This window comes from Gossypium arboreum, chromosome 11, assembly GCF_025698485.1.
Source record: "Gossypium arboreum isolate Shixiya-1 chromosome 11, ASM2569848v2, whole genome shotgun sequence".
Classification (NCBI taxonomy): domain Eukaryota; kingdom Viridiplantae; phylum Streptophyta; class Magnoliopsida; order Malvales; family Malvaceae; genus Gossypium; species Gossypium arboreum.
The window spans coordinates 99,482,790-99,503,410 of NC_069080.1; the positions used below are offsets into that span (position 1 = coordinate 99,482,790).

Genomic DNA, 20,621 nt, shown 5'->3' on the forward strand with positions numbered 1-20,621 from the left:
AATAGTTTTGTTTCCAAGCTGAGAATCCCAACAAAAATCCGAAAGTAATTATCTCAAATATGAATTATAAAATTTTACCTTCTTTTAGAATGAATAATTAGTGAATGTCTCATTAATGACTTTCAATATCCAATCATGTATATTCATGGAAACAACAATTGAATTTCTTAAAATGTATTCCTTTTGCTTAATAATCATAAAAGATACACAGAGATGTACAAGGATATGAATATATGTGCACTCATTTTTAAAGACAACCAACAGTGTGGTCAAACATACAAACTAAGCGCATCGCTGTGCTTTATGGTTCCAACCACTTTTAGTTATGATTTGTATGAAGATGAAATGAGCCCTCTTTTCTTTTTCCTTTTTCTCTTTTAACTCTAAATTCCTCCCTACCATGCTTTCTTTTCAACTGCCCTCTCAAAACCTCTTTACATATCCCTTTTTTTTTTTTTAAATAAAAGTTTTTTAGTAACCTACTAATTAAGTTGGAATTCGATTATTGGTAACATCAATCCAACCAAAATTTAATTTTTAATTTTAATATATAGTATTGATTTACAATTTTTCTTATCCATTTGCAACGTTTTTGTTTTTTTTTTTTAAATATTTGTTGAAATTTGCAGTTGGGATACCAAATAAAAGGCAAATGTTGATTGAATTTAGGTTAGCAAAAAAAAAAAAAAAAAAAAATTGATAAGAGGATAATAGAAAAGTAAAAGGAGAGTGACTTTTTAAATTTGTTTGATAGAAAACAAAATAAAATAAAAAAGGAAAAGAATTAAATTAAAAAATATATCTTTTTCACATTTATTAACAAAGTCAATTAAAGAGGTCATCCAAACTTAGAAACAAAATACAAGACAAAATAAGAATGATGTAAATCCAAGTGTATATTTATATTTGTGTTTGTTTTACGTCTCATGGTTAGGGTTAGTGGTTGCTCCTCTTAATAATATCATTTTTAAAATTCAAACTTGGGTCCTCCCATTGAGAGTACAATGTACCTTACCATTACACACAATCATTTATTAATCCTTTTTTATTTTTTTTAATAACTCACAGGTATAAAAAGGTCCATAACAAAAAAAATAAATTAATTGAGCTTAAATTAAATTTGTACTCAATTGAGCCTTTGTTGTTAATAAAAATATCACTTAAGTTCCTCTGCTAATAATATTCGCCTTTGATCACATTGATCGTTAAAATCAATTAAGAGACCATTTAAACTGTAATGTGAGGCATCTTTTGATTTAATCTTATACTTTTAAAAATTTTTATAAAATACATAAAAATTTAAAAATTATATAAACTTATAAAAATTCTAATAAATTATAAAAATAATAAAAATAATAAAAATTAAAAATATTTAAAATATTTAAAACTTATAAAGAATTCATCAAAACTTATAAATATTATAAAAGCTTATAAAAATTCTAAAAGTTATAATAAATCATCATACAAATTATAAAATTATCATTAATTATAAAACTTATAAAAATCATAATAAGTTCTAATAAATTATAAATAAAATTATATTTTTAATAAATTTATAAGATATTAAAATATATAAAAATTATAAAAATATTTATTAAATCATCATTTTGAAAATTAAACCCCTAAAATCAAAATAAACACCTGACATTAGACCAATAATTGGATAAAAGAAATAACCGTTAAAATCAATGTTATTTGAATAGGACCAGATTGATCGATTGGACCAGTTGAATTGAGAATTGGTAATAGTATTAATTGGGAGAAAGCTATTAGACTGATTGACTCAGAAATTGATACAGACCTACTGAATAGTATTTTTCTAATTTTTTTTATTTTTTAAAAAAAATTAATGAATTTTTTAATTGAATTGGATGGACTAATCAAACTGATCGAATCAATGAACCACGGACCTAACCGATTTGATAATTAATTTAGTTTTGAAAACTTTAATTAAAATATTTCATCTTGATATATACTAATACTTACAATTATTAAGTAATGAAATTTTGGTTTGATAGGATCTAATTATACCAAAATCACTTTTTATATCATACAAAACTTAGCTAACAATTTTCAATTTTTCAATATACAAACTACTATACTTAAAAATTTAGAGATAATTTAAAAAATTATTAATAAAAGGAAGAGTTCCACAATTATGGTTTTATTTGTGGAAGATTTAAAATATTTTATTAACATAAAAAAGACTTTAACGATTTAAAGACTATTCCCATTATATAGCGATTGGTCAAATCTCATGTGCTCATTATGATTTTAAGAATTTTAAATGACTTTTTAAAAAAATTTCTATTATTTGTAATTATTTATTATTTATTTATAATTTATTATAAAATTTTAACTATTTTAAATATGTTTTATTAATTTTATAAAATTTATAATTTATTAGAAATTTTATAATATTTATAATATTATATAAATTTTAATATTTTTATGATTTTTAATCATTTTAATGATTTTTTATATATTTTAATGGAAAACTATAAGATTAAACTATAAACTATCATGTGTCACCATTTGATTAGCCAATCAATTGATTTTAATGATTAATATGGTTAAAGACGAAAACCGTTAACGAACGATTTAATTGATTTTTTTGTTAACCACATTAACTCAATTTAATGTAAATGATTTTTTAAGACAGTTTTGTACTTATAAACCTTTTTTTAATCATACTAAAGAATAAATGGAAGGAAAATATTTTTAATTAATAATACATATCAAATGTTGAAAACCTGACTTTACTAATGGTATTGGGACTTTACATTTGTTTTTCCTATAAAATATCTTACTATATATATGAACATATATAAAGAATTACTGAAGTTCAAAGCTAGTTGTATAGCAAATGAAAATTAATTGAAATAAGATGAAATACTTAAGAATGGATTGTCGTCGCTTTGCCTTGTAGTTGGTTCAGTAGTAATGCCAAACCCAAATGGATAGAGAGGATCATAATGCGGATCCCCGACGTTCATCGGCAGTTGATCGACCGTTTTGAACCATGTACGAGGAAGCTTGCCTGTAAAACCATAGTCACCAAATACAACATCTGCAACACCTTGTCCCTCGGTACCAGGTAACCAAGCGGCGACAAGAGCATCTATGGAGGCAAGATAAGGTTCGATTACAACGGGGCGACCGGATATTATGATAACAACACATTTCATAGCTCCACACACATTTCTGATCGTGGTTGGACCAGGGTCTGCTATTGTCAAATTCATGCTATCACCATCTGTTTCTGCATACGGATGTTCCCCTACTACCACAATGGCGTAGGAGAAGTTGTTGGACTTGACGAACTCTGCGTTGGGATTCTCCTTGAATACGACATTGGTGCTTGGATCAATCGTGTTCTTGATGGCAGCTACGATTGTTGTACCTGTTGGTAACAAGATTCATTGTAATGGTTAATGCTTTAAGGTTTATAAAAGCTAGGAATATATTGGCACAGGACTGAGAAATACCAATTGTACGGTTGTTGCCGTTAAATCCTTGCCACTCGATTGTCCATCCACCGCATTGATAGCCCAAATTATCGGCATGGCTACCTGCAACTAGTATTTTTGAGGTCTTCTTAGGTAGGGGAAGCAATGGCCGATTCAAAGATTGCCCATTCTTCAGCAAAACAAGCGATTTTCTCACTGCTTCCCTAGCCAACTCTCTATGTTCCTGTTGAATTGGTTCGGAAAAGTTACGACATTATAATCATCTTAATCTTTAAAGCTGAAAAACCAGGCCAATAATTTGTATGGTCCAGCATATCCCCAAGAATAACCAGTTCCATACACTTAAACATAGCTAATAAACTAACCTGACTTCCCAGTTGGTCAACCAAGCTATTATCAGCGAGTGGGTTCTCAAATAGTCCCATTACAAACTTAACTCGCAAAATTCTCCTCACTGCATCATCAATGCGGCTCATGGGGATGACATTGTTTTTCACATGGAAGGTTAGCCCATCTATGAATTCTTTATAGTTGTACGGAACCATGACCTGCGATTAGTTCATATTATTATTATAAGTACATCCAACACTTTAAAAACCCAAGAAAAATGAACACTAACCATGTCGATGCCCGCATGAATTCCAGCTTGAATTGAATATGAATAGTTTGCGTGTGGTGGATATGTTATCCTATCAAGACCTTCCCAATCCGAGATGACAAACCCCTGAAACAATGTGCAGAATCTATGTTATGCTCCCGGGTTCTTTTGAAAAGCGATGTTGGTGGGCCTACGTTACTCGAACTTTTTATTTATTGGTTCTATGAGAAACAGTTATACCTTAAAACCAAGTGTGTTCTTGAGGAAACCCGTGATTAACTCACGATTAGCATGCATTTTAATACCATTCCAGCTTGAATAGGAGATCATGACTGTTGAAACACCTTTCATAATTGAAGTATGGTAAGCTGGCATATGAATGCTGAGCAAACCTTGCCAGTCTATCACTGTGTTGTTCTCATTTATGCCTTTGGTTGTTCCACCATCACCTACATAGTGCTTAGAACAAGCCACTACATTGTTCCTGCATACCAAAACAGGGAGAAAAACTTAGACAAATTGGTTTCGACTTTTACAGGCCTCATAAATTCTGCAATTAGAAAGTTGGAGTATGATATTTTACATAAAAATAAAGTAACAAACCAACATTAAAACATAATAACCTCTTATTTAAATGATTTCAATCTGTCATTAAAGCTTATACTAAGACAGTATAGGTATCTATAGGTTCCTTCTTAAAGAGCAATAAATGCTTGGAACCCCCTACATATGTTGTGGATAAGAAGTAAGACCAAGCAAGTTAATTACATGATGCATTCAAACTTTGTATTGTGGATGCAAGTGGGCACAATATTTCTACTTTTGTTTTCTTTTTTTAAGAAGCAGAATTCAGTTTACACAACATTAATTTTTCCCTTCAAAAATAGAGGTACAATAATTTATGGCATGACATTTATGGCATGGAAAGTTAAAGGCATGACTTCTTGTTATATACAGTAAACTATGTAAAATAAGATGATCTCTTAAATGTGAAATTGAGTTGAACATGTGTAGTTTGTGAAAATTGCTTACTTTCCAGCAACGAATGGAACTCCCTTTGGAGAGTCAGTAGGGATGTTTCCTTGTAATCCAGGTATAATGTCTGTCATGTCTTTAACAATCTGGGGATCTTCACTGTAACTTTCGTAACATCGACCCCATCTTGGATCTCTACACACCTGTTCAAAGTTTACTAGTTAAATTTGCTTAATTATATACCATGATAAGAAGTTCATACATCCCCAAAGATGAAAATGTAACAGGAAAAGGCAAATGAAAGCTACCGCTATACAAGGTGCGAAAGCATATGGAATGCCAGTTGCCCTGGTTTCAAGTGCTGTTGCAGCCCCAATTTTATTCACTAGTTCAGGGTCCCTGGTTTATAAGAAAAATAATTCAGCAAGGATGTAGAAATGTAGAACCATATTAAAGAATAAACCCAAACAGCAATAGTGCATCTACATGCCTGCTTGCACCTAGACCAATGTTGTGAGGAAAAATAGTTGCCTTGTAAACATTGTTGTTCCCATGAACAGAATCAATCCCATAAATCATCGGAATTCCTAATCGGGTTGATAAACTACCTCTTTGAAAGTCATTGACCATGTTTATCCAAGTTTCTGCAGAAGCTTGAGGAGCTGGGACACTCCCTCCTCCACTCAATACACTTCCTGTCAAAGCAAAAGACACCCTTTTCTACTTTTGAGTATGCCTTACTCAAAAATTGCTTAATTTGGTACAATTTGTCAAAGAAGAGTGTGATGGATGCTGCTTACCAATGAAATACTCCTTCATCACGTCGGCTGAAGCAACTTTGCGTTCGATTTGGACCATCTGTCCTATTTTTTCCTCTAATGTCATCCTATCCAACAAGTCCTGGATTCGAACAGGTATAGGTTGTTTTGGATCTTTGTATTTCATATATTCTGCTTTTGCTGGGGTTGTCAAGCAACACCAAAGCACAACTCCCATTATTAAGATGGCAACTCTTGATCTTGCCATTCTGATTTTCTTCCAATTTCCTGCAAATTAAAGAATAAGCATCAATCCATGAAGTAATATATGGAACAGCTCAAAACATTCAATTATAAGTACTTGAAACAGTGGGACCAAGAATTGCAGAGAACCCATTTATGAAATAGCTCAAAATAACCCAAAAACTGCAATGGAAACTACATCTTGACTTGAGCAAAAGCAATTCAATCATAAGTAGTTGAAGTTCTGAGGGTTGTTTTCTATGTGATAATATTTGCAAGTACACATGAATATTTTCTTGGATTTTGACAAGACGGCGTAGCGAAATATCTAACACAATGCAAACAGATTATCATGCAAAGTGAAAATGAAGAGAGTTCATAAGTTAGAAGAACATACAGAAAACCCAGAATTCCAATGGCTTCTGCTCCTTGGAAAGAGACACAAACAGAAAGATTAAGAAAGAGACAAATCAAAATGTCATGTTGCTCACTCTTTGGGAAATCAAACTTGGAAAAGGTGGTATTTATAAAATGATTGCTTCCAACCTCCATCAAAAGTCCAACTCCCATATTTAGTGATTAAGAATTCACTCGGATTTGAACAGTTTCGTGCATTGAATATATTTTTATCTTATGTGATCGTACATCAAAGTCAAAACTCCAAACAGTTGCTTATTTTTTATTTCCTTAGAAAATAAAAATAAATAAATAAAAATTGTTGAAATCATGAAAAGGAAAAATGGAGATGTGACTCAGAACCGCAGGTAATCAAATCGAAAATAAAGTATTTTAATGGCGCCAGCATATCATATAACCCAAATCATCATCATTATCTTTTAAGAAATTTTCATAATTTTTTTAAATAATTTTCTATTATAGTTTATGTTTCTCTTAGTTTCCGTGACTTTAACGATAAGTGAATTGTAAATCGGACGAGGACATGTATGATTCAAAATTTATTTTGTAAGAAAATTATGAAGTGCTAAAATTTATTTGATAAATCATCACTCTAGTGTCTCTCAATTTTAATATTAACTAAATTGGCCTCTCTAAAAAAAAACTAAACAATTTAATCATTGTCAATTTTAAAAGCGTGCAATTAATCACGATATTAATATTTTTCATCGATTGTACATAAATTTGATTGGTTTAATAATAAATTTAGCTTTAAAAATTTATAGGTTCTTTCAATTTTGTTTTGATTTAACAAATTTAACCCACAACATTTGTACAAACGTGTAAATGTTGAGGCTAACTTTGTTAATTTTTAGAATAAAAATTAAATTGACAAATATGTAAACATCAAGGGCTAAATTTGTTATTATACCAATCAAAATTATGTACAATTGAAAGGAAGACATTGGCTTCTTGATTAATTGTCCTTACTTGGTCACTTCATAATTGACAGGAATTAAATTGCTCCGATTTTTTTAGAGGGACCTATTTGCTTAATTTTGAAATTGAGAGGGACTGGAAAGGTCTTTTTACTAATTTATTTATTTATTTACAAAATTTAATTATTTGACATATGTGAGTTTTAATTCAGTTTGTTGATTTTAGTCATTGTTGGAATGGCTTTACCTAGATGTTACCTCATTCTCGAATAAGATTAGCTTCAAACATTAAAATGAGCGAAAACACCTATGGTTATATAAAAAATATATATTTTGTAAGAAAATTATAAAGCACTAGATTTTATTTATTTATTTTTAGTCTTGAACAAAATTTAGTTATTATATGCTTAGCACGTGTGAGTTTTAGTTTAGTTTAATTTATCAACTTTTATTTAGATTATTCTAATTCTTAATCTGTTTGTGTTATAATAATTTGATACTCGTAATTATTGATACATCTATTTGTAACCTTTTGAAAAACTAAATAAAATAATTGTTATTGTAAGGAATAATTGTTATCTATAACTAAATCTAATAATAAGAATTTTCATTTAATAATAGAATTTTATTAACAAGCATTTTAAGTTTAGGATAAAGTCCACAAGCTCCTGGGATTTTCTGAAAAGTATATTATAGCAAATTAAAGATTAATGATGGATAGATTGGTAAAATTCTTAAAGCAGAAATATAGATGAGGTTTTTCCAATTGTCTTAGGGCATGTTGTGTAGTGCTTAAAAAAAATACTTCTAACTCTAAAAGTACTTGTAGAAGAAAAGCTGTGCTAAACAAACTGCTTTTCACTGAAATTTTTAGTTTTTCAGAAGTATTTTTCAAAAACACTTTTAAGAAGGAGAAACTAAAATTTTTAATTTTCCCTCTTTAAAAAACACTTTTAGTGCTTAATTACTTTTCACCTCTCGATAACATAGTATTTGACCATTTTTTTCTTGGTGCTTAATTACAAATGTATTAAAATCATAATTAAAAATAAAAATTATTTTTAAAATACTAATTATAAATATTTAATGGTTATATTTAAATATTTAAAATATAATTTATATATTCTAATTAAATTTTATAAATAATTAATATTTATTGCTTAAAATATTTCAAATTTATATTTCATAAATTAAAATATTAACAACAAGTTATAATAAATTTTTATATTCTTACTAAAATATAATAATATTAATTAATTTAAATATTATTTAAATGCATATTTGTTACTTGATAATAACATATTTAAAATGAATATTTTCTTTCTCAAAATACTTTTTAACAATGTTAAATACTCAAATTTTAAATTAAATTTTTAAAACACTTCTGAAAAACACTTTTAAAAATATTACCAAATTAACTTTTGGGAACAGGATTGCTTTTGTATTTTTGGCCATAGTCTTACTTTTGTATTTTTCTTTTTCTTACTATATGCAAATAGTGATCAACATGATGAACATAACTTTGTCTCTTTTAAATAAAAAATGAAAAAGTAGACAGGATTGCTGATACGCCCTATACGTTTTCCTACTAACAATTTTAACATTAAAATTGAATCTCATATATATAAAATAAATAATCCGTAATAAATTATTAATAATTGGATTTAATATTTAAATCATGATGAATTTTAATATTAATTATTTTTATAATTAAATTAATTAAATATTTTTAATTACATTATTTTTAATTTATTAATGGTCTTTTTCTTAAAAAGAAAAAACTTATTAAATTTTTAAAAATAATTGATGTTATTAACTTAAGATGCACAACCAAGGTGATAGGAGAATATAAATTAATTATAAAACAGAATTGGCCCATACGTTTTGATTTCAAGATCTATCAAATCCGTCCACTTGTTATGTTCTTACATATTTTATATATTTTTCTCCACGTCTTTTCTTCCTTTTTAAGAAACATAATTTTCTAACATTTATATATATTTCTTTTGTTGGGGGAAAAAATATTTTATATTGTTGTGATGTTGCGCACTATATTAACCTGATTTCTTTTGTTAACATTATCCACGTTGCACCATCAACCACAGAAATCAAACATTAAACAAATTAATCCAAGCTATTTATTTTCGAATATCTGATCACTAATAAAAAGCAAAATGGTTGAAAAATATGAAAATCACATTTGAGTGTCAAGGGAGTGTCACCTTACCACTAGAGCTATTTAAGATAGTTTTCATATTTGAAATGTTGACAACTTATTTAACGATATTTATGGGCTATGCTGATTATGTGGATGCTATCTAGTCCATTATTAAAGATCATATAACTTGGAGAAACATATATTGGAGATTGGATCGAATTGGATTACTTTATTTAATCCTTTGGATCATAGATATTGGATTGAGTTGAAACACTGATTGCTTAACTGTCAAGAGTTCATGTTTGCTTTGTACTTTATTATTATATTGTATTCAACTTATTCTTTTGCTATGTGAGAGTATCATTCTTCAAGGTGTAAAGGTGAGGAAATTGTCACTAATGTGTGATAGATTAGGATCACTTGTTGTTAGAATTAAATAACACGAATCTTTATTTAAATAAAATACGATTGGTAAAATAAAATAAAAGTAAAATTCATATAGAACTACACTTATTTTATTTTATTTTAGAATAAGGTTTTTAAACCTTATTAAACCCCATCTATTTTATATTGATTAGAATAAGGTGTTTCAATCTTACTAGAATATGGCTTTACAAGCCTATAAATAGACACAATCTATTCCTCTTGTAATTATTCGAATTCAACATAGTGAATTTTCTTCTCATCTGCCCGTTGTTGTTTCCCGAAAGGGTTTCCACGTAAAATCTATGTGTTCTTTATTTTATTTTTTTTTATTTTTCACAAATTGGTATCCGAGCTTCCGGGTAGTTCATCTCGATCACGATAATGGCGTCTTTGAAGTATGAAATTCAGTTGTTGGATCACAACACCAGATTTGCATTGTGGGCAGATTAAGATGCAAGCAGTTCTTGCGCAGATGAATCTAGAAGATGCCCTGCTAGGGATAGATAAGATGCCTTCAACATTAACAGATGAAGAGAAGAAGCGTAAGGATTGAAAGGCGTTAACACAATTAATTCTGCATTTGTCCAACAAAATTTTGAAGGATGTGATGAAGAAGAAGATGGCCGTTGCATTATGGAAGAGGCTAGAACAAATATGTATGTCGAAAACTCTAACAAGCAAGTTGCATATAAAGCAACGTCTTTATGCTCATCGTTTGGAGGAAGGTGCGTCTGTACACGAACACTTAACAGTGTTTAAAGAAATTCTCTCAAACTTGGAGGCCATGGAGGTTCAGTATGATAAGGAAGATCTAGGGTTGATTCTATTTTGTTTGTTGCCCCCGTCTTATTCAACCTTTAGAGACACTATTTTATATAGCCGCGAGTCTCTCACAGTTGATGAGGTTTATGATTCTTTAACCTCGTATGATAAGATGGAGCATCTTGTGGTTAAACTCGACTCTCAGGGAGAGGGTCTCATTGTTTGTGGGGGACAAGATCAGAATGCTGATGATGATCGTGGAAGGACACAGGAACGAAATCCTCGCGGTAAATCTTTAAACAGAGGTAAAACTTGTAACTTCAGCACGAAGAAATGGCACATTAAATCTGATTGCTATAAGCTACAGAACAAGATTAAAAGGGAGGTTGCGAATCAAAAGGGAAAACAACCAGAAAATTTCGGTGAAGCTGATGTTGTAGAAGACTACAGCGATGGGAACTTCTAGTCGCTTCTGTCAATGATTCTAAAGTAAACAAGGAGTGGATACTTGATTCATGCTGCACTTTCCACATGAGTCCTAATCGGGATTAGTTTACAACTTACGAAACAGTGTCTGAAGGTGTTGTTTTGATGGGAAATAATGCTTCGTGTAAAATCCTAGGTGTTGGAACAATTAAAGTTATGATGTTTGATGGAGTTGTCAGAACACTTAGTGACGTACGACATGTTCCAGAATTGAAGAGAAATTTAATTTTATTAAGTACTCTTGATTCAAAAGGGTACAGATACACAGCTAAAAGTGGGGTTTTAAAGATTTCCAAAGGTTCCCTTATCGTGATGAAAGGGCAGAGAAAGACTGCCTATATGTTTTACAGGGTTCTACTGTTACTGGTGTAGCTGTTGCTTCCTCTTCCTTGTCAAATGATGATGCCTAGGGCATATGAGTGAGAATGGCATGGAAAAATTAAGCAAAAGAGAACTTCTTGATGGGTAAGGAATTTGCAAACTGAATTTCTGTGAGCACTGTGTTTTTGGGAAGCAAAAGAGAGTTTGATTCACCAGAGGAATCCATAACATGAAGGGAATGTTAGAGTATATTCATTCTGATCTGTGGAGGCCATCTAGAGTGCCTTCGAGAGGTGGAGCTAATTATATGCTAACTTTTATTGATGATTTTTCCAGAAAAGTTTGGGCATTTTTCCTAAAGTAGAAAAGTGATGTGTTTTTCGCATTTAAGTCTTGGAAACCTATGATTGAAAAACAGATGGGAAAATAAAGAAAATACCTTAGCACAGACAATGGCTTAGAGTTCTGTTCTGATGAGTTTAATAGACTGTACAAGTCAGAAGGGATCGTGAGACACTTGACAGTTCGTCATACTCCATAGCAAACCGGTGTTGCAGAACAAATGAACAGAACGATCATAGAAAAGGTTCGATGTATGTTGTCAAATGCCAACTTACCAAAGTCGTTTTGGGCAGAAGCAGCCTCTACTGCATGTTTGTTGATCAACCGATCTCCATCCGTTGCTATTGAGAAAAAGACTCCACAAGAGGTATAGTCTGGTAATCCTGCTAATTATTCTGACTTAAAAATCTTTGGATGTCCTACGTATGCTCATGTTAATAATGGAAAATTGGAACTAAGATCTATTAAATGTGTTTTTCTTAGTTATAAAGCTGGTGTAAAAAGGCATAAGTTATGGTATCCTGAAAATAAAAAAGTTGTGATTAGCAGAGTTATCGTTTTTGATGAAACTGTTATGTTACCTAACTTATCTCTTAAAGACTCTTTCAATAAAGAAAATCAAAAGCAGGTGGAGCATCAGATTAATACAGAGTCAACTCCTCAAGCCAGTACAAAAATTGAGAATAGAGTTGCTTCTTTACCATAATACTTTATTGCCAAAAATAGAACTAGAAGAGAAATTAAACCTCTAAAGAAGTATACCGAGGCTGATTTAGTTGCTTATGCTTTAAATGTGGCTAAAGATATAGATGCAAACCGAAAGCCATCTAATTATTCTGAGGCAATTAGCTGTGAAGACTCAGAAAAGTTGATGTTTGTTATGCAAGAGGAGATGGAATCACTTCACAAAAATAAAACATGGGATCTTGTGAAACTTCCTAAAGGTAAAAAGGCTGTTCGTTGTAAATGGGTATTTAAAAAGAAAGAATGGACTCCAGGAGCTGAAGAACCCTGATATAAAGCAAGGCTTGTTGCAAAGGGTTACAGTCAAATTCCAAAAGTGGACTTTTGCAGATGTGTTCTCCCTAGTTGTGAAGCATAGTTCGATTCGAGTTTTACTTGATATTGTGGCCATACATGATTTGGAGCTTGAGCAGTTAGATGTAAAAACTACATTTTTGCATGGAGAACTTGAGGAGGACATTTACATGCAACAACCAGAGGGTTTTACAGTCTTAGAAAAAGAGGACTATGTTTGCTTGCTGAAAAAGTCCGTTTATAGTTTGAAACAGTCACCAAGACAGTGGTATAAGAGGCTTGATTCCTTTATGACTTCTCATAATTTCAAAAGAAGTAGTTTTGACAGTTGTGTTTATTTTAAGAAAAACAGTGATGGTTCTTTTGTGTATCTAATTCTTTATGTTGATGACATGTTGATAGCAACAAAAGATAAAGGAGAGATAAGAAAGGTTAAAAGCCAACTAAGTGAAGAATTTGAGATGAAAGATTTCAGACTAGCAAAGAAGATACTTGGTATAGAGATTCTCAGAGATAGAAAAGCAAGTAAATTTTAACTAAGTTAGAAGGGGTACATTGAGAAATTTCTTTGCAGGTTCAATATGCAGAGTGCTAAGCCTGTTAGTACTCCTTTAGCAGCCCATTTCAGACTTTCATTGGCTTTGTCTCCAAAATCAGATGATGAGATTGAGTACATGTCACATGTTCCATACTCTAGTGTAGTGGGATCTCTCATGTATGCTATGGTTTGTTCACGTCCGTTTATCATATCACGGTCGATGCAGTTAGCGATATATATGCGAATCCCGATAAAGAACACTGGAAAGTAGTTCAGTGGATTTTAAGATATGCACGAGGTACTACTGATGTCTGCTTACAGTTTGGAATAACTAGAGATGGAGTCATAGGGTATGTTGATACTGATTTTTCTAGAGACCTTAATAGAAGAAGATCTCTTACAGGTTATGTCTTTACAATCGGAGGTTGTGCAATCAATTGGAAAGCCACTTTTCAAACTATAGTCGCTTTGTCTACCACTGAAGCTGAGTACATGGCGATTACTAAGGCTTGTAAAGAAGCTATTTGGTTGAAGGGACTCTTTAGTGAACTCAATGAAGACCTTCAAATCAGTACAATATTTTGTGATAGTTAGAGTGTAATCTTCCTTACAAAAGATCAAATGTTTCATGAGAGAACAAAACACATTGATGTTCGGTATCATTTTGTTGGTGATATTATTACTCGTAGTGATATTGTTGTGAGCAAAATTAGTACTCATGAAAATCCTGTAGATATGATGACTAAGTCACTTCCTATAATCAAGTTTGAGCATTGCTTAGACTTGGTTGGTGTTCATTGTTGAAGTTAAACCCTTAGGGGGTTTTATGGAAGAGGTGGAGAACTTGTTCATTAAGAGTTCGCGATGAAGAACTTGTTCATTGAGAATTTGTGTTAAGGTGGAGATTGTTAGAATTAAATGACACGAATCTTTATTTAAATAAAATATAGTGATAAAATAAAATAAAAGTAAAATTCATATAGAACTACACTTCTTTTATTTTATTTTAGAATAAGGTTTTTAAACCTTATTAAACTCTATCTATTTTATATTGATTAGAATAAGGTGTTTCAATCTTACTAGAATATAGCTTTACAAGCCTATAAATAGACACAATCTATTCCTCTTGTAATTATTCGAATTCGACATAGTGAATTTTCTTCTCATCTGCCCGTTGTTTTTTTCCCGAAAGGGTTTCCACATAAAATCTGTGTGTTCTTTATTTTATTTTATTTTATTTTTATTTTACACACTTGTTGTAAGTTTTAAAGATAGTGGATATTTCTCACAAAGTTAGGCTCTGCGGACGTAGGAAAACTGAACTGTGTAAACAACTATTGTGTCTTTTGTTTGTTTACTATTTTTCTTGCTGTGGTGAAGGAGTGTCAATTCCCTTGTCACTCCTCCATGGTTTATAACTTTTATTTCAGCAACGATTTTAAAGCTTCAAAAGCTATCAAAGCTTGCCACTTAAAGTAGTTAATGGGGATCCTTGGTGTTGCTAGATTCAAGCTACAGAAGGTTCTTTTACTTTAAGACCCTCTATGCTAGAGGTTGGCAATTATGCTTATTGGAAAGCTTGTACGGAGGCTCACATTAAGTCTATTGACGATAGGTCATGGTGTGCTATGTTGACTAGATGGGAACTACCCAAAATGGATATTGAAAGTGGAAGGTTGTTAAGCTCGAAGCACAGTGGACCACTGAGGAAGAGAAGTTGGCAAATGTTAACTCAAAAGCTTTATATGCAATATTTTTTGGAATTGACATGCAAGAGTTTAAGAGAATGGTAAAATACACAATTGCTAAGACTACTTGGGATATTTTAAAGATTGCACATAAAGAGAACATCCACTATCAAGCAGTTAAAGATGCAGATGTTAACTTTGAAGTTTGAGAGCATAAGGATGCAAGAATTAGAAACAATTGGAGAATTATATGCTAAGTTTTGCGACTTATCGACTCAGGCTTTTTGCCTTAGGTGAACAGTATTCTAATGGCAAGCTAGTTAAGAAGGTATTACGGTCTCTTCCTAAGAGATTTTCCATTAAGATCACAACCATTGAAGAGGCTAATGATATTGAAAGGTTGGCCATTGATGAGCTTATTGGTTCCCTACAAACCTTTGAAATGAATTTTGATAACGCTAAACATAATAAAGTAAAGGAGGACAGAAATATTGCCCTTTAAGTAAATGAGGTAGTGCCAACTCCCCAACCAGCTACCATTGAAGACCTTCAAGAACAAATAGCTTTACTTACTAAGAATTTCAGTAAGGCTTTCAAGAAATAGGTTAGAAGCTAGTGTTAATAATCCCAAAAATAAGTCAAAGGGAATAGTTATCAAGGAGGAACATGATAAGGACAAAAAGAAGGGGTGCAATGCTTTGAGTGCCAAGGATATGGTCATATCCAATTTGAGTATGTTAATACTCTAAAAAAGAAGAAAAAGTCAATACATGTATCTTAGAGTGATGAGGAATCATCTAGTGGATTTGACTTAGTAGAGGATCATTACAATTTTGTTGCTTTTGTTGCTAGTGCTATTAATGATGACAATTTTGATAATGATTTGGATGCTAGCTCAGGTGAAGAATTTCTGAAGACATATAGAGAGATATTAGGAAAATGGGGACAAGTCTATGAAATCAACATTTAGCTATCATAAGAAACAATAAATTAAAGGATGAAAACATTGTGTTGATTAAACAAATTATTGCTAAAAAAAGCTCTTCTTACAATGGAACTAGATAATCTTATGAAGATAAAAAAAAAAAAACTTAAGAGACCAAGCTTATGCTAAAAAAAGTTCACTACCAGTAGCAACAAGCTTGATGAGATTTTAGTAAGAAGAAGAAGAGATTTAGGTAGGGGAGGTCTAGGCTTTGTTGATAAAGGAAAAGTTGTAATGGAAAGCCCCATAGTCTTTGTTGAAGAAACTGGTGTAAAGAAGATGGTGAAAGTTCTAAACTAATGTTATTCAAGTCATCCAAGAATAATGTTCATTCCCATAAGTGATTTGACACTATTATGGTGCCCCTGGTCATATAGGACCACATTTCTTTAAGATGCTACATGATTTAAGATGGAGGAGTTTAGTGCCTAAGACAGTGCCTACTCCCCCTAGCACTACAACTAGAATAGTGCAAAAAAGAGTATGGGTGAAGAAAGAAGCTAAATGCTTGCTAGTTTCTCATTGTTCCTTAAATTCCACTTTTAATGGAATTTGGTATTTTGATAGTGGTTGTTCATGAAAAATGACAAGTAACCAGACATATCTCACTAACCTTGAAGATTTATCTTGTTGGAAAAGTGACTTTTGGTGTGGAAAGAAATGTCATATACTTGGTAAAGGCATCTTGAATGTTCCTGGCATGCCTCAATTGAAGAATGTGTTGCTTGTAGATGATCTCAATGTTGGATCTGGTTCCCTAAGTGTAGTATATTCGTTTTTCGTTATGTTGTAATTTGATATGTCAAATTAGGCTCCCATTACGCTGAAAGAGCTTGTTTCCGAGTAATTTATATTTTTTTTTGTGTTTTTATTTAGTGTTGTTTATTTGCCTTAATAAGTGAAATAATGAGTTTTATGCCACTTTTGAGGCCGAACTGGCCAAATGCACCATAAGAAACCTAAAGGTTGATTAAGTGTTGTAGAAAGTCATCGAAGGCCCGAACATGAGTGAAAATATCACCTAGAAGGGGGTATCTTTAACTCTTTAATTGACTCAATTAAAGAGTTAAGTATTGTAGGATTCCCCCAAGTCAATTCTAACATATGTATCACAATACCAAACCATGGGTATCGCAATACCCCTAATGAGAAGAGACAAAAAATGATTGCAAGGAAAGACCTTGTCCAACTTCAGCACTAATAAAAAACACACTAAGAGACATTTTAGGCATAAATGTTGGGTTAGAAAAAACGCTAAACTTGGCCAAAATTGGCTGAGAGAGCAAACACACTTCACATTAACTAGTTTGACATTTTTCTCTTTATCTTTTAGGGTTTATTTCTTCTTCTTCATAGCTTAGGGTTTATTCTTTTGTTCATCTCTTGTTTTTCTTAGTTTATTTTATGGTAGTTAAGCTAGTTATTACTGTAGCTATGATTTATTTACTTGTTAAGCCCTTCAAACTTTCTTGTATTTGAACTTTAACCAATTAAATCAATATCATTCCGCTCTGTTACGTTTCCTCTATTAAAAATCTTATCTTGGGTGTTTTTATTTTCCTTTTTTGTTACCATTATTGTGTTCCTCAAGCTTTTGTAAGGAAGCTTGAGTATTTATTAATTTTTTTATGTTAAGTTAATTGTGTTTCTACTTAATTCCTTGTTGTTAATAAGTTCAAATATAAACATGAACAGCTAAATCCTAAGTGGATGGTTGATGGAAATGATGGGTAATTGATTTTTGGGTTCATGGACTAAATCGTAAAAATTAAACTAAATCGAATAGACTTCAAAACTTATGATTGACGATCCTAGAGAAAACTAACATAAGTGAGACTGAGAGGAGATCTTATCGAGCATCAATTTGATAGTCTCGGGTTAGTTTGGTGAGGTTGAGAGATAAATCAGACTAATTTGTCAAAATTGGTAAAGTTGAGGCGTAGAGGTAAAATTAAACCAATTTAGAACTAATAGCAATTTAGATCCCGAATTTGAAGATCAACCAATCCCATGAAAATCAACCAACCACTGTCTATTATCATATTTTTTTGTATTTGTTAGTTTAATATTTTGTTTATTTACAATTTAGTCCTTCATTGTTTTTAAAGTAATTAATTAGTGTAATTAAACTTGTGAATGGCCTATTATAATTTAGTACTTAATGAGTATTTAGTTAGACTCCTTTGATTACATGTTTATAGTTGATGAATTGCTTAATCTTCGACTCTTTTAGGTTTAACCCTTGGAACACTCTTGTGTTCCATTGGACAATATAAATATTACAACTGACACTGTCCGCTTGCAATTAAAACCATATTTTAAAATTATTTTATAAAATTATTTGTTTTTATGTGAACAAGCAATGCAGGTGTCAATTTTAATATTTATATTACCTAATAGAACACCGAATATTTCGAAGGGTCAAACCTAAAAGATTCAGTGATTAAGCAATTCCTAAAATATAAACATGCAATCAAAGGAGTTTAGCTAACTCTTATGGGATACTTTGTTAAGGCCATGGACAATGAGGCCAATTTAGACCAGAACACTCAAATTGAGATGGTGTTCAAGGGTTTATCCAAGGACTTGGCTAGCTTTCGGGATGCATATAACCTTGGCAACAAAAATCTGATGCTTACACAACTCATGAAGGAGTTACAATCCTATGAGTTGATGTTAAATGATAGTCAGTCGGTTCGAAAAGCATAAGCAAATATAACTATAGCTTCTTTCTCAAAAGGGAAGGGAAAGCGTGCTAAGAGAGGAAAGAATAAGGTCTCTAGGCTACTACAAAGAATAAGGTCTCCAGGCTACCACAAGTAGAAAGAAGAGAACCAAAATGCTTAAAGACTTATCTAAGTCTAAATGCTTCTTTTGTAGTAATAAAGGGCATCTTAAGACCAGCTGTAGAAAGTGGAAGGAAAACCTAGCCACCAAAGGCAAAGAGGTTCGAAGAGACGAAAGATCTTAGAGATAAGAATCTCTCGTTATGGGCTGGAAACGGGACAATTGTAACAGCTGAAGTAGTGGGAGATGTACATCTATACTTTGATAATTTTAGGAAGATTATTTTGAAATTCATTTTCTATGAGCAAAGTTTCAAAAGAAACTTAGTTTCAATTGTAAGTTTATATAAATGCGACTTGATTGTGAATTTTAATAATGTTACAATATTTAGAAATCAAAATCTTATCTGTAATGGATGGATGTCAAATAATCTCTATTTTATTAAACCAAAGATGTACACATTGCTTGAGACTGAATATCGAATAAGAAACTGAAAAATCTCGCTCTATTGAAGTGTAAATTTGACATTTGAGACGTAGTCATATTAACCAAGAAAGAATCACTAGACTTCTGAAAGACAAAGACTTAAGTTTGCTTTAAAAAAATCAAAATTCCACAATGTGAATCTTGCTTGAAAGGAAAGATGACCAAGTGGTCTTTTAATGCAAAAGAAACGAGGGTCATAAAACCCCATAGAACTTGTGCTCACTGCTGTGTGGCCTTATGAGTTTCAGTGCAAGAAGTGATTATGAATATTATGTAACATTTATTGATTACTCTTCTAAATATGGGTATCTGTACCTAATGCACAGCAAGAATAAAACCTTTGATAAATACAAAGAGTTCGTACGAAAGTGGAGAAAAATCTAGGTTTACCCATAAAGGTACTTCGGTCTAATTTAGGTGAGGGATATTTATTAGATGAGTTTTATGATACCTCATAGAGAATAAGATTTTATCCTTATAGAACTTGCCGGGTGCTCCACAACAGAATGGCGTGGCTAGATTAGGAATCAAACATTGATAGAAGTGGTATTTCGATGTTAAGTTATTTAAAGCTGTCAATCTCTTTTTGGGGATATGCAGTACGAATGGCTTGCTATATTCTGAATGATGTGCCTACTAAGGCAATATCGAAAAGTCCATATGAATTATGGAATAGCAAGAAGCTGAATCTTATTACTTAAGAATTTGGGGATGCCTAGCTCACATATCAGACAAAAATGCAAGGAAGCTGGACTCATGGACAAAATTATGCATATTTGTAGTATATCCAAAGGGAACAAAATGTGGTTTGTTTTATAACCCGAAAGAGAAAACTATAATAGTTTCAACTCATGCTACTTTCCTTGAAGAAAGTTATATGAATGACTTCAAACCTCGAACTAAAGAGGTACTCGGGGAACTTTCCAGAAATATACAAAACCTTACAGAAATAGTTCCAGAACCAACTCCTAATATTAGACCTGCAAACATCAGTAGCATAAGGTGCCTTGTTGCAGTGGGAGGGTCTGTCGTAGGCCTGAGTTCTTTCAATCTGGCGGGAGTGTTTTTAACATTGAGTCTATCGAACAAGAAGATGATGACCCGCTCAAGTATGATGAAGGGATGCCAAGTGTTAATTCCAAGATCTGGCATATAACTATGAAAGCTGAGATGGATTCTACGTATTCAAACTCAGTGGTGGAACTTGTAGACTTATCGAAAAGGTT

At 31.7% G+C, this 20,621-nt stretch overlaps 1 protein-coding gene across 1 annotated transcript; it reads right to left on the bottom strand.

Moving 5' to 3' along the window:
* Positions 1 to 2,718: 2,718 nt before the first annotated feature.
* On the bottom strand, positions 2,719 to 6,665 carry LOC108472448 (uncharacterized). The gene is made up of 10 exons (XM_017773973.2): positions 6,442 to 6,665; positions 5,844 to 6,089; positions 5,534 to 5,738; positions 5,352 to 5,442; positions 5,101 to 5,246; positions 4,309 to 4,552; positions 4,090 to 4,194; positions 3,836 to 4,018; positions 3,489 to 3,693; positions 2,719 to 3,403 (listed from the first exon to the last, which is right to left on the bottom strand). The coding sequence occupies exons 2-10, from the start codon at positions 6,067 to 6,069 to the stop codon at positions 2,874 to 2,876; spliced, it is 1,935 nt and encodes a 644-aa protein (XP_017629462.1). The 5' UTR covers positions 6,070 to 6,089; positions 6,442 to 6,665; the 3' UTR covers positions 2,719 to 2,873.
* Between the last annotated feature and the right edge of the window lie 13,956 nt (positions 6,666 to 20,621).

Coding starts and splice junctions, on each gene's coding strand:
- LOC108472448 (XM_017773973.2), bottom strand. CDS start 6,069: ATGGCAAGATCAAGAGTTGCCATCTTAATAATGGGAGTTGTGCTTTGG. Junction 5,247..5,351: donor CTTTCGCACCTTGTATAGCG/GTAGCTTTCATT, acceptor AACTTTGAACAG/GTGTGTAGAGATCCAAGATG. Junction 4,019..4,089: donor TTCATGCGGGCATCGACATG/GTTAGTGTTCAT, acceptor AACTAATCGCAG/GTCATGGTTCCGTACAACTA.